Source organism: Ornithorhynchus anatinus, chromosome 11 (genome assembly GCF_004115215.2).
Source record: "Ornithorhynchus anatinus isolate Pmale09 chromosome 11, mOrnAna1.pri.v4, whole genome shotgun sequence".
In the NCBI taxonomy this organism is placed as follows: domain Eukaryota; kingdom Metazoa; phylum Chordata; class Mammalia; order Monotremata; family Ornithorhynchidae; genus Ornithorhynchus; species Ornithorhynchus anatinus.
This window is the reverse complement of record NC_041738.1, coordinates 26,324-39,388: the sequence shown is the minus strand read 5'-3', so window position 1 is coordinate 39,388 and position 13,065 is coordinate 26,324. Positions and strand designations below refer to the sequence as shown.

The 13,065-nt window shown below is 54.6% G+C and overlaps 1 protein-coding gene across 1 annotated transcript; it reads right to left on the bottom strand.

Moving 5' to 3' along the window:
* Positions 1–269: 269 nt before the first annotated feature.
* Positions 270–13,054, bottom strand: SLC35A5 (solute carrier family 35 member A5). Its single transcript, XM_029074785.2, has 7 exons — positions 12,804–13,054; positions 10,996–11,148; positions 9,928–10,026; positions 9,081–9,214; positions 7,883–7,950; positions 4,593–5,391; positions 270–3,939 (listed from the first exon to the last, which is right to left on the bottom strand). Exons 2-7 carry the CDS (start codon positions 11,123–11,125, stop codon positions 3,871–3,873), a joined length of 1,299 nt encoding a protein of 432 aa, XP_028930618.1. The 5' UTR covers positions 11,126–11,148; positions 12,804–13,054; the 3' UTR covers positions 270–3,870.
* Positions 13,055–13,065: the final 11 nt, after the last annotated feature.

The following is a 13,065-nucleotide window of genomic DNA, read 5'->3' as shown; positions in this document are numbered from 1 at the left end:
GTGGGCTGGACCCTTAGCTCACCCCCTATCCCTCACACTCCCCCCGGGGCTCGCCGTAGCAGTGGACAAATCTCTGGCCAGGGCTTTCCACCCTTCCTGACCAGCGGACCTCGGCCTGGACCCCCGCTTCTCCCTGTCTGGGCTCCGGGCCAGGGCTGCCAAGTGCTGGGAGTGATTTTTACAGAGTTTCTCGTGAGTCCATCTGGCTGCTCCCATGGGAACAGCTGCTTCCCCCAACCCCCTTATGTTGATCTGTCAGTAAAAAAATGCGAAAGTCAGTCATTTTTATTCAGTCTGCTCGAAAAATCATTCTCAGCAGTTGGCAACTCTAATGGAAACACACCGAAATGGCAACACGTCAAGTCTGAGCTTCAGTGGAAAACCAGGGTTCTGTGGGGTGGGTTCAAGGGTGTAGGTTCTAGCAGCTGATTTTTATTTTTCAACATGCTAGCCAAGAGGCTTAATGGTTCCCCTCAAAATACAGGAGCCATCACTGTCAGAGCCAGCGTTTGAAGCCTCTGATTTCAGGGCTTTGCTTTCTCTGCCATCTGGAGGAGGAAGTATTGTGTGTCCATGTGCTTTCGGAGCTTCCGTCGATGCTGGACGGGTTGACTCTGCCCGCCTGAAATAGATCGTCTGAGATCGTTATTGGAGTTGGCAGGATGGGAAGGGCAGAGCAATGGAAGAACTTGTTCCCGACTGACTTCGAAACTCCATTTGGCTTTTCAAAGTTGTTGTCGTCTCAGGGAAGTGGTTTTGGGGCTTGTGTTCACAGCGGGCAGTTTGCTTTCTGTCTGCCCAGTGGTTTACCTGATTTACAGAGGCTCTTTCAGGGTGGGTCTGTGACCTCTCTTTGTCTAAGTAGCATTTATATGAACATCTCTCAACAGCGGGCAGATGGGCAGTGGGCGGAAAGGAGGCAGGCAGGCGGGTGGGAGGCAGGCGGGTGGGTGGGTGGACAGGAGGTAGGCAGGCAGGTGGATGGTGTGTGGACAGGAAGGTGGAGGGTTGGGAGGGCAGGCCGGCAGGCAGCAGGATCGATTCTGTATTTTCTTCTCACCCTGGATCCTGCTGCTATTATTGCATTCGTGGTTTCTCCCCTCTTTCTTGTGATTTTCTAGTCAATAAACACCCAGTGGTATTTATTGAGCATCTACTTTGTGTAGAACCCCTGGGGGAGTCGAATGAGATAGAAGCCATGAACCCTGCTCTGGAGGAGCTGGCAATCTAATGGTGGAAGACTGCTACGAAATGATTTATGAAAGAAGAAAATGGTAAGATGGATATGGGGGTAAGAAACTGTTGAAATGGTAGAGTCTGCAAGTTGATATGTACCAAAGTGCTGCTGGTGTTTGTCTGGGCCCAAGAAGGAGATGGCACAAATGTCCTGAGACTTTGGTTGGGGAGTAGAATTAATTTGGGAAGGCCTCCTGGAAAAGTGGAATTTCAGGAGGGTTTTACGTTGTGGAGGGCTGAAGTCTGGGGGACTTGAAGGGAGAGAGAGTTCCAGGCAGGAGAAAGTGTGAGAATAAGGGGTTGGAGGCAGGAGAGTGGAGGATGAAGCCTAGGGTAATTTGAGAGGAACGAAAAATTCAAGTGGAGAGATGTGTGCAGAGTGACATTTCAGAATAATGATCTGAGCAGCAGAATGAAGTATGGCCTGGACAGTGAAGAGACGGGAGGCAGGGAGATGCGACCTAGTCGGGATACGATAAACACCTGGACTGGGGTGCTGGACACTTGAATGGAGGAGGAAGGGACAGGGATGGGGAATTTGGAGGAAATGACAGACTGAAAGAACAGTGAGGCATTAGGGTTGATGCCTAGATTGTGGGTTTTGGAGGTGGGGAGGATGGTGATGTTGGAAAAGGCAAGAAGTTGAAGACTTCAGTTTTAGACATACATACTGGATTTAAGCTGCTGGCAAGAACATCGTGTGACTTCCTGGGCTAAGTGGAAATGGGAGATGGGAGCAGAGGTGGGAAGACAGGGCTGTGAGGTAGATGTGAGATCACACAGAGGATGTTACTAAAGCCTTGGGAGCCAGTAAATGCGTCCTTCCTCACCCTTCCCATCAAGGGTTGAGTGTAAAGCAAGAGAAGAGGACCAGAATGGAGACGTGAGAGGCACCCATAGTTAAGGAGTGAGAGGCAGAAGAAGGGCCAGAAAAAGAGTCTAGGAAGCAGCCAGAAAGGTAAGAGAAGAATTAGGAGAGAACTCTGTTGGTAAAACCCAGGTAGTCAAGAGTTTGAGTAGGATTAGGCTAAAATACTCCATCAGCGGTGGCAAAAAAGAGGTCATAAGTGTCCTTAGGAGTGGGCTCAGTGGGCAGAAACAGGATTGTAGAGGGTCAAGGAGGACTTGGAGGAGAGGAAGTGCAAGCAATGGGTGTGAACAGCCCATCTGAGTTTTCTGGGCAGGAATGGGAGCAGGGAGATGGGGTAAGAGCTGGGGGACACAGAAGGATCCAGAAGAGACATTTTAGTATAGGAGAGAGGAGCATGTTTAAAGCAAAAAGAAAGCACCCATTAAGGAGTGAGAGATCGCAGATGATAGTCCGGGGGACGTTGGGGGAGGGGGCGCGCATAGAACCTGGGGGATTGTAGAGACCCCCGTCCCTCTGGCTGCTGGCAGAGGGGAGGGGGATGGGTGGGTGGGCTGGTGGGGAGTGGTGGCTGTGGCAGGGTGGACGGCCAACAGAGGGTACAGGATCATCAGTGGCAGCAGGTACCGGCGATTTCCCCAGGGAGGGATCCAGACTGAAGATAGCTGATGCACGAAGATCTGAGCCTCTATTCACCATTGTGGTGGTAGATCCTGGCTCACGGAGAAGCGGGAGCCCAAACTGCGGGGTGAGCCTAGCCCTCGGCCCCCAGAGGGGAGCGGGAGACCAAGGCCAAAGGGTGGCCTTGCCACCACCCCAGGACTCGGGTGTGAACACATCTCGGAGGCTGCTTGCCATTCTGGCTGCCAAGACGTACTGGGAGATGTAGGTGACCCAGATGGGACACTGCAGTTTCCGGGTGAATGAGAGTGGAAATGGCTTCGCCACCCGCCTCGACCAGAGCTTCCACCTGGAGAGTCTTCATGGCCCAACACACCTGCAGCATGCTTTCACTTTAGGTTTGATCAGAACTGAAATCATAACTTTCTGCCTCTTTCCAACCCAGAGGCAACTCAAAGAACGGGCAGATGACAATCGAAAAATGCTCCATTAATTCCATCACTGTGGCAGATTAATGTGCGAGGATCAGTGTAAATCAACAGCAGTTTACACCAGGGTCCCATTCCAGCTGAGTGGTAGGTCACCCCTCGCCCCCTGGGTCGCTTCTGTGGGGGGATTCTGGGAACCACACAACCTCTGTGAAACCAACACAACCAACAACAAATGTGAAACAGATGTAACCTTTGCCCGATAGCCATTAGATGGTCACGGGTCAGAGACAGCCCAGGACCCGTTGTCCCCTTTGGAGTGGTGATCGAATGCCATCAAGAAGTAGAGAAATGCCGAGCGGGCCAGGGCATAAGGGGCAGCAGGACCGGGAGTGGAGTCAAAAGGAGGAGGACTTGGGGGACGGAGGGGAGATGTGAAGGGGGGGAGGATGGTAGTGTGTGGGGGGAACCCTTGTGTGAGTGAGCGCATGAGAGGTCACTTGGCTCAGAGGAGTCCATTTCATCACTCCAGACTCCTGGTGGCCTCCCCATATTGTCTGGAATTCAAGAAACTTTGGTTCTAGACACAAGACGGAGTTTCCGCAGCAATGAAGGAAGAGGGCCCTCCCAGTCCCCGGTTTCTGGGCCCAACCCGAAGAAGCAGCAGCTTCAACAACCAGCATTTTTTGGCTTGGATCCCTGGAATTCCCGGGCAGGTTAGAGGGTGTCTTCGTCTGAGTCGATGTCGCTGCTTGGTTTCGTCAGTCTCTCCAGCTCTTCTCCATCCTAGAGGCGATAGGTGGAAACTGGGATAAAACTGAATGGCTGTGCCCAAACGACCGTGCCGAATGATGGGATTTTTGGGTCAGTTCCCCTCTGGAGATTCCCGGGGTATGAGAAAAGGCAGGGCTCGGGGTCCCCCAAAGCCCCCCGGAAGCCAGCGCCTGGATGCACGGGGCGCCCTCTGTTGGCCACTACCTGCTATGACGACAGAGCCAGAAGAAAGCCACTCGACTGAGTGGGCTAAAGGGTTTGTCCCCACTCCCTAGGGACAAACCCGACCCTCGGGCTCCTCCACCCGACCACCCATCTCTGTCTGACCAGTCAAGTCACAGCCACCCACCCACCCGGCAGCTTCCCCTAGCTCTTTGTGGACACCCAACCTTTGCCTCCCTGAACATGTGTTGATTCACTTCTTCACAGGCAATTATGAATTCAGAGTCCACTCTTTTTATAGCTGCCTCGCCCATTGGGGTGTAAGGCCCATGTAGGCAGGGAAGGCATCTTGTGTTTCTGGTGCACTTTCCCGAGCGCTCAGGACGTGGCCCGGCACACAGAGGGTGCTCAGCAAATAGCACTGCCCTACTTGTGAGAAGCGACCCGCCGGATGATTCCAGAACCCATAACCCACCGCTCTTGTGCGGACCCCAGAGACTCACCCCGCTGGAGCGCTCCCAGAGGTGGCCAGTTCCCTCTTGGACCCGCTCTCGCCGGGGGCCGCCCGGCAGCGGTTCGCCGGGCTGACTGGCATTGTAGATGAATATGGAGAGGAGCACCGTGGGGGCCTCCAGGAAGAACGCCAGGGAGGGCCTGAAGTCAAATACCAGAATGGAAGCCGCGGTGATGATCACCGTGGTGACCTGGGCCATCAGGATGTGGAACATGTTGTCCCGGAACTTGAGGATGAAGGCCACCGAGAGGCCCTGGAGGGCCGTGATGAAGATGAGGGCCACCGAGAACGCATTATGGCCGTGGAACAGCCCGCAGCGCTCGATCCGGCCGCGGCTGTCGGCTCGCAGGGCCAGCGTCAGCCCGTTGAAGAAGGTGCCGAAGACATACAGCTTGCTGTTCTGGACGAAGATGTTTTCGGTGAGCTGGCCCCCCTCCTTTAATATCTTCTCGTTGTAGATGTTGGCCAGGGAGGAGATGAAACACTGAGCCACAATGAGCACATGGCCCAGGCTGACGCGCATGTGGCGCAGAACCCCGGCCGTGACGTTCCACTGGGCCGGGATGAGAGACCACCCTCCCGGGGGGCAGGTGGCATTCCCGAGGCACGGCCCCCCAGGCTCCGCTGGGAGGAGGCAGGAGTCCGACGGGTGGGCTAGGGCTTCGTGGTGAATCCCGGGCCCCGCTGGGTGGGGTGTGGGTGAGTTGTCCCCGGGGCCCGCGGTCAAGGCCACGATAGAGAGAAACAGGACCATCAGGGAAGCCCACTGCACCCAAGAGAGATGCCGCCTGGAAAACAGGGATGGAAAACAGCAGCATCACCAAGACGGGGAGGGAGTGAGTGGGGGACAGAGGGAGAGGCGGTGGGGGTGTGTGTGTATGGGGGTGTCTCAGTGGCTCTCACGCTCATTGGAGTGAAGAGCCAGCCCGGGCACCTGAGAGGCAACGTTGCTGAAATTCCAACTTCTCCGGGAAGCTTTTTTCTAAAACCTCCCCGTCCCCCCACTCCCCGCATCGTCTCGACCCAACAGCCTCCTCAGCCCTTTTGTGTTTTCACAGCTGTGCAGTCAAAGATGAACCCTGGTTCCACTAGGTGTAAAGATCTTTATGGCTGTCACCCGCTACTAGAGAGAGGGTAAGCTCCTTGTGGGCAGGGAATGGGTCATGTGCTTCTCATGTACTTCCCCAAACACTTGATACAGGGCACTCAGCAGATACCATCCTGGCTACTGTTTCTACCCTGCTTCAGGCTTTGATGCCTAATCCCCTTTGACCGGCCACCTCTCCCCGTCGACCCGAAACCACTTCTGAGCATGAAGACTGACTCTGGAACCCATTTGTTTGGCCGGTCTCACTCTGCGGGAGCACAGGACCTCTCCATCCAGGGTCCACAGGGCTGGGCAATCCGGACCCACTGCTGGGCTCTCAGGCTTTCAGTTACCTGTGTGGATGCGATACTTCCCTAACCCTGGGATGACTGCGGGTCTCTGTGGCTCCCAGCGGCCGGACACGGGTGTGAGGGGGCTGTTGGTCCGTGGGTGAGGGTTGACCTAGGTGACCTCCCTGACATCATGGGACCAAGCGAGAGAAGCCTTTGCTTTACCGGGGTTTCCTCAAATCCACCACAGTGGCATCTGCCCCTCAGTTGCTTCGATGGACCGGCTGACGTCCCTCCCCCTGCCCCTCCCCTCCGGAGGAGGCTCAGGGATGGCGGGGCTGTAGGGCAGCCTAGCGGCAAGCCTGGATCCCTCTGGGCCGGCCTGTTGGCTCAGCTCCCCCTGCCCTCCCAGCTGTCCTGCTTTTGAGTTTCTCCTGCACTGCCCGGTCACTTTTGACCGTCCTGCTTTGAGCTTCTCCTCAACTGCCAGGTAAGTCTAGCCTGGTCTGTTGGCTCAGGTCCTCTTGGGCCGCTTGGTCACTCTGGATTAGGCTGTTGGTTCTGCTCCTCCTGCAGTATCTGGTCATTCTGAATTAGCCTGTTGGCTCGGCTTCCCCCGCATTACCTGGACACTCTGGATTAGCCTGCATGTTCAGTTCCTCCTGCACTTACTGAGAGTTCGAGAAGGAGAAAACTCAGAGGATGAGCCAGGGGAGGGGGGATTGGAGGAGGGAGGCTTAGACCGCCTTTTGTTAACGATAACAATAATAATGTCGATGATAATGGCGATATTTGTTAAGCTGAGCACCTAGCCCCGCAAATGGGGACTGTGACTGTGTTCCCTCCATCCCCCTCTGCCTGGGCCGGCCCAGGGCCCCCCGGCGGCCCAACAGGGAGGAGCAGGAGTTGCTGTCCCAGCCCTCCCAGGGTTTTGGCCCCTTTGGGGCTAATAGAGTTTAAAAGGGTCACCAAAGCAGGCCTGGAGCCCCTATTAGGGAAAATGGACTTTTGGCCAGAGCTCTCAGGTCATTCAGAATCACCAATTTGACCTTTTGGAGATTTCAGGGGACAGGGAAGAGGAGAGGGAATAACATTGTTGCCTTGATGATCCTGAGACCCCAGACTACATAAAGCCTGGCTTTGGCTTCAGCACCTGATTTCCACAGATTCGCATGACGGGGTTTTGGAATGTGTTTGTAGGGGTGGGGGTGTTGGCGCGCGCCTGCAGGTGCCTTATTGTCATCACCACCATTATCATCAGCATCACTCCTGTTTTATAACTAGAGTCGGTCCTCCTGGGATTGTTGGGGCTCAGTGGAAATGGTTTATTTGGGTCAAAGGGTTCGGTCACTTCTCCTAGGTTGTGAGGGCCACGTCCCAACAGACCCAGCGTCGAGGGGAGATCGTGCTGGGGTACCCGTGCCCCGACCCACGTCGTCTGCCCCTGCACGGCTGGCTCCTCACATGCCATGTTGTGCTCCACCCTCAAAAGGCAGCCATGGTCCCGGTGAAAGTGTCCTAGTTCCCCTCCAGCATCTGGGCTCTAAAAACCCACACTCTGGAGGGCCTGACTACATTAAGATAGTGTTTCTCCCTCCTCCCCACAAATAAGAAGCCGGTGTTGACTTTTGGAACATGCTAAAATCAATGTTGGCAAGGGACCTGGGGAGAAGAAAAATCTTTATGCCTCTTAGCTGAAAAGTAATCTTGCCCTTCCCGTGAGAAGTCAACACACCGGGCGATCTGTGTCGCGGTAGATGAACGAGTAAAAGCCGCTACCTGAGCTGTAATTTGACTCCCTACTTTCAGTGACTTGCCCAGAAACATCCAGCAGTGAGTTTACATCCCAAACTGGGACCCGCTCAGTGTCACGCGGTATGCCTTTCAGAGCAAGTTACTTACTTGAGCACGATCCTGAAGAGAAGAGCAGTGGTGATGATGCTAAAGTTTGAGAACAGCACGGCCATGACCTAGAGAGAGGGGACACAGGGTTACAGACCCGAGCAGGTGTTGGGGTCGCAGTTGAGGTGTTTACCTGACCGGGGCCTCCTTGACACACTTTTGTTTATGGTATTTTTTATGGTATTTGTTAATCACTTACAGTGTGTCAAGCACTGTTCTAAGCACGGGGGTAGATTCAAGATAATCAGGATGGACAGAGTCCCTGTCCCACACAGGGCTCACATTCTCAGTAGGAGGGAGAACAGATATTCAGGTGAGGTAACTGAAGCACAGAGCAGTTCAGTGACTTGGGTCTGGGCAAAATGGACTTCCTGGGCTTTTACTTCCGGTCTCTCGAACTGGGCACATGTTCGACATTTGAAGAGACTTAGGTTTTCAATCACTCAATTATCATTTATCGAGCTGTCTACTGTGTGCAAAGCACTGTGCTAAGCACTTGGGAAAGAGCAACAGGGTTAGCAGACAGGCTCCTAACCTCAAGGGGCTTACTATCTAGACAGGGGAGATGGACATAAAATAACTTCTAAGTGGGAGGGAGACTGGCTCAACCAGAAGTGTGTATAAAGAAGTACGTACAGAAGGGTCACAGGATGTAGAGTGTGCCAAAGTACTATGGTGATGCAAAAGTTCCATGGGTCACAGGCCATGTGCTCCTGAAGAACTGAAATGGGTGGCACACACAAACCCAGGGAGAACGATAGTTCCACAGAGACCCAGACATTTCTCAAAAGATTTCAGAGAATCTAATACTCGAGAGGGAAAGAAATTCTCAGACTTGGTCTCCTGGGTCTGGCCGGACTTCCCTTCCCCCCGTCCCCCGTTCCTCTCCCCAGGGTTGGAGTAACAGAATCTACTGAGCGCCCCCCTCTACCCCCCTCCACCGCTGGCCCCCAACCCACTGGGAGAGATACCCCATATTAGGTGCAGCTGTTGCATTTTGGAATCAAAGGTCAAGCGGTGAGCACCGTGCACTGCCCTCAGTGAGCGCTCGGCAGATGCCGACACTCCTCTTGGAGTGTCTAAGGAAAGTCTGGAAGCAGTGGGGTCTCGGGGGGAAACCCCAGAAAGGCAGTCAGCCACAGCTGTGAGAGAGGACTTTGGGGACTCGATGGGTCTTCCCACGGAGGGCTCTACTTACTGGCTGGAGGTAGGACAGCACATAGAAGACAATGAGGTTATCCAGAAAGTAAAGGAAGGCAGGAATGGCCCACTTGAGGTAGTTTCCAAGTTCTTTCCAGGAAGTGCATGTCAAAGCTCGGCACGGACGGCCCTCTGCAAAGAAGAGAATTCGGTTTATGCTTCAGCTTGGATCGGCTCCAACCTTACCCCAGGCTCCCGATGGGCACTGACTGGCCAGCTCCCCTGGGGAAGGGGGCCTGGGGAGGACCCGGTTCCTGCCGAGCCCCTCGCTTCTACCACGGAGACACAGCCTCGGGGAGAGCCACCGCCCCGACAGCCTGATCTTTCAGATCAGCTGAGTAGAGGAGGTGCCAGGCTAGAAGTCCTGATTCCCTGGCCCGTGCTCTTTCCACTAGGCCATGCTCCTTCTCTTTCCCAGACCCTGCCATCAGCAGAGCTGGACCAGAGCTGTCCCTCTAAGGGAGCCAAGTGGCTCCTATGGCCTTCCTTTTTTTTCCCCTCTCCCAGCAGACCGGTGGCCTTCAGGGTGAATAAGTTCAGCATGGATCTCTATGGCCGTTTTCTGCAGGCCCCGATCTGAGTGCGGGGAGCCTGCGGCCCACAGCCTGACTGCCAACCAGGGGTTGAGCTACCCAGAGCTGGTGACGAAACTACTGGAGGTGCTGTGGGTGGGTGAGTGAGGGTGGTGGTGTTGGAGCACCAGGTCACCACAGTCAGGAAATGTCTTCAGTATCTGATCCCTCCCAGTGCCCTCATTTCCCCAACAGCCAGTTCACCTACACCAGCGGCGGGCTGGAGTTTGGAACCAAAGACGTGAAAAGGCGTGGGGCTGCTCGGACACGTACCCTTGCGGACCACCCAGAGCGCCACCGGAGTGCACAGCACCAGCTTCACCAGCTCCGAGCACACGTTCACAGTGGTGGGAAGGTAGTCGTACTTGTTCTCTAAAAGGGAACAGAAATTGCATTCCATTAATAAAATGCTGATAAGCTATTAGCCGATACTTTGTTCGTGGAAGGCGAAGCCGGTGGCCTCTGCAGCTCTGAGGACGTTCTGTGAAACTGTGAGCCCAATGATTTCACTTGCTTTTGAGAGGGGATGAAAGAAGAAATTGCATTCGTAAACTCTGGCCTTCCATTACGGCGCTGCACCCGGGGGCAGGCTATTACAGAGCAGCTGTGGAGGAAGATGCCCGAGTCCGACCTTGGAACCCCAGTTGAATTCACGTGTCTCTCCATGCAGAAGCGGCTACCTCCCTGGCCAAGGGGAACCAGCTGCAGGGAGCCAGGGGAGGGGAGGAGTCCCCCTCTGGGGCCAGTTCCCGCCGGGCTTCCCTGCATTGTCTCCAGGAGGGCCACAGCCTCTCCCCAGTGGGAGCTGTTCACAGCACTAAATCTGTCCACTATAATTGAAGGAAGATGATTTGTCGGTCCTCGCAGGGCCAGAACAGCAGCCAGGCACTCCCCTACTTCTGGTTGCTTTGCCTCCTCTTTTTTCCCCACATGGCGGTGAGGGGTGGGTGGCACCTGTGCAGGAGAGTGCTGGAGGAGAGGGAAGCGTTGAGCCCTGACCATACTGAAACTCACTAAACAGAGAGGCTCCATAAGCCTGTTAATCATATTGTACTCTCCCAAGTGCTTAGTACACTTTTCTGCAAACAGTAAGCATTCTATACAAATGACTGACCGACAAGCCGTATTAAGAGAATGGACTACGCAGTCTATATATCAACTCCGGGGAGCAGGAGGAAGGATGGATCCCCAGAGTCCCTGTGGACATAGACCTCGCACAAAGACATCACCACTCAGCTGCAAGGATTAACATGCTCATTTCCCAGGCCAAGAATGAGCCGGTGCCTCCATCATCAGAGAATAGGTTTAGTCCCCCAGTTTCCGGTCCGGCGCTTAGCCTACCTTCGTTGGCTGAGAGCTTCGTGAGGAGGATGCGACTTGAGCCCAGAGCCACGAAGAGTGTCCCTAGCAGCCACGTGTAGATCCTGGACCCGGACACCCGGCTGCACGCACTGCAGCCCGTGCCCTGCATCCTGCCGCCCAGCTGTAGGAAGTCTGAACAAAGGAGAACCTCCATCAGTCGACTCTCGGGGATATGGCTGGAGGCTCCATTTATCTGAGGCTGACTTTTCTCAAGGAAGATAAAAACTCTCCAGTCTTTCATTTCGGCTGACTGAATTTTTCAGTGAGTGTTCAATAGATACCACTGATTGAGCGTTCAATCAATCAATCAATCAGTGGTATTCGGTGAGCACTTACTGTGTACTCAGCACTGTATTAAACACTTGGGAGAGTAGAACAGAATTGTTGACAAATTCCCTGTCCGGATCTAGACGGAGAGATGGACATTAACATAAATCACAGATATGTACATAAGTGCTGTGGGGCCCAAGGTGGGATGACTATCAAGTGCTTAACGGGGACAGATCCAAGTGCTTAGGAACTGAAGAAGGGAGGAGTAGGGGAAATGAGGGCTTAATGGGGAGATGTGATTTTAATAAGGCTTTGAAGGTGGGAGAGTGGTGGTCTATTGTATACAAAGGTGGGGGGAGAGGGTATTTCCAGGCCAGGGGGAGGATGGGGACAGGGGTTAGTTGTGAGATAGATGAGATCGAGATACAGTGAGTAGGATGGTGTTAGAGGGGCAAAGTGTGAAGGCGGATTGTGGCAGGAAATCAGAGAGATGAGATAGGAGGGGGTGAGCTGATTGAGTCCTTTAAAGCCATTGGGAAGGAGTTTTGGTTTGATGCGATAAGCAGCGTGGCTCAGCGGAAAGAGCACGGACTTGGGAGTCGGAGGTCGTGGGTTCTAAGTCCGGCTCCACCACTTGTCCTCTGTGTGACTTTGGGCAAGTCACTTCACTTCTCTGTGCCTCAGTGACCTCATCTGTAAAATGGGGATAAAGACTGGGAGCCCCACGTGGGACCACCTGATGACCTTGTATCTCCCCCCCACTTAGAACAGGGTTTGGCACATAGTAAACACTTAACAAATGCCATCACTATTATTATCACTATGTGGAGGTGGACGGGAAACCACGGGAGATCCTCGAGGAGTGGGTAGGAGCGGACTGAACAGTTTTCCAGAAAAATGATCTGGGCAACAGAGTGAAGTAGGGACCGGACTGCAGAGACACTGGGGGCGGAGAGGTTAACGAGGAAGTGCTCGGATCAACGGAGTGATAGTCTGGATGCAGCGGAAAGAGCAGATTTTAGTGGCGTGGCCAAGGTAGAACGGACAGGATTTCATAAATATTATCGGTTGACGGATTAAGATTATTTCCCGATCGATTCGTTGCATGTTTCCTACTAGATTGAGCATCTAATACCATCGATCGTTAAATACGGTGGAGATGAATCCCGACTGAACGTCTCACCAATACAACTAACTGGCCGAGCGTTCAGTAAGAGTCGACTGATCCACTGTTTCATAAACACTGGAGCGAACGGGTGTAGTGATCACAGGGGTGGGTCGGGTTCCGGCGTTATATTCGGGCAATCGATTTTAATTGGGGTGGGGTGGGGGGGAAGGTGCGTGTCCTCCGTCCGTCCGTCCGTCGGCCCGCCCGGCCGCCTTCCCCCGTTCTCCGTCCCAAGGCCCAGGGGGGCGGCGGCGGCGCATGCGCGGTGGTCCCCCCCGGCCTTCCCGGGGGGAGGGCCCCCCGCTCGCTTTGCGCACGCGCAGTTTGGCGAGGGCCTGATTCCCTTTACCTCTGGTTGCAAGAGGTTGTGGCCGGTGGGTGGGTCGGCCGGTCGGCCGCTCATCCTACGAGGGGGACGGTCAGCCGTCCGGGCCGCTGGCTGGGAGCGGCGGCGACGACGACGACGACGACAATCACGACAGGGGCGGGATAGAGGGAACGAAGAGGGGTTGAGGGAGGGTCTCTCTCTCTCTCTCTCTCCCTCTCCCCAAGGTGCCGATTCCGGAGGAGCGGGTCGGGGGAACGCCTTGACGGGGGGGCGGGGGGGGACG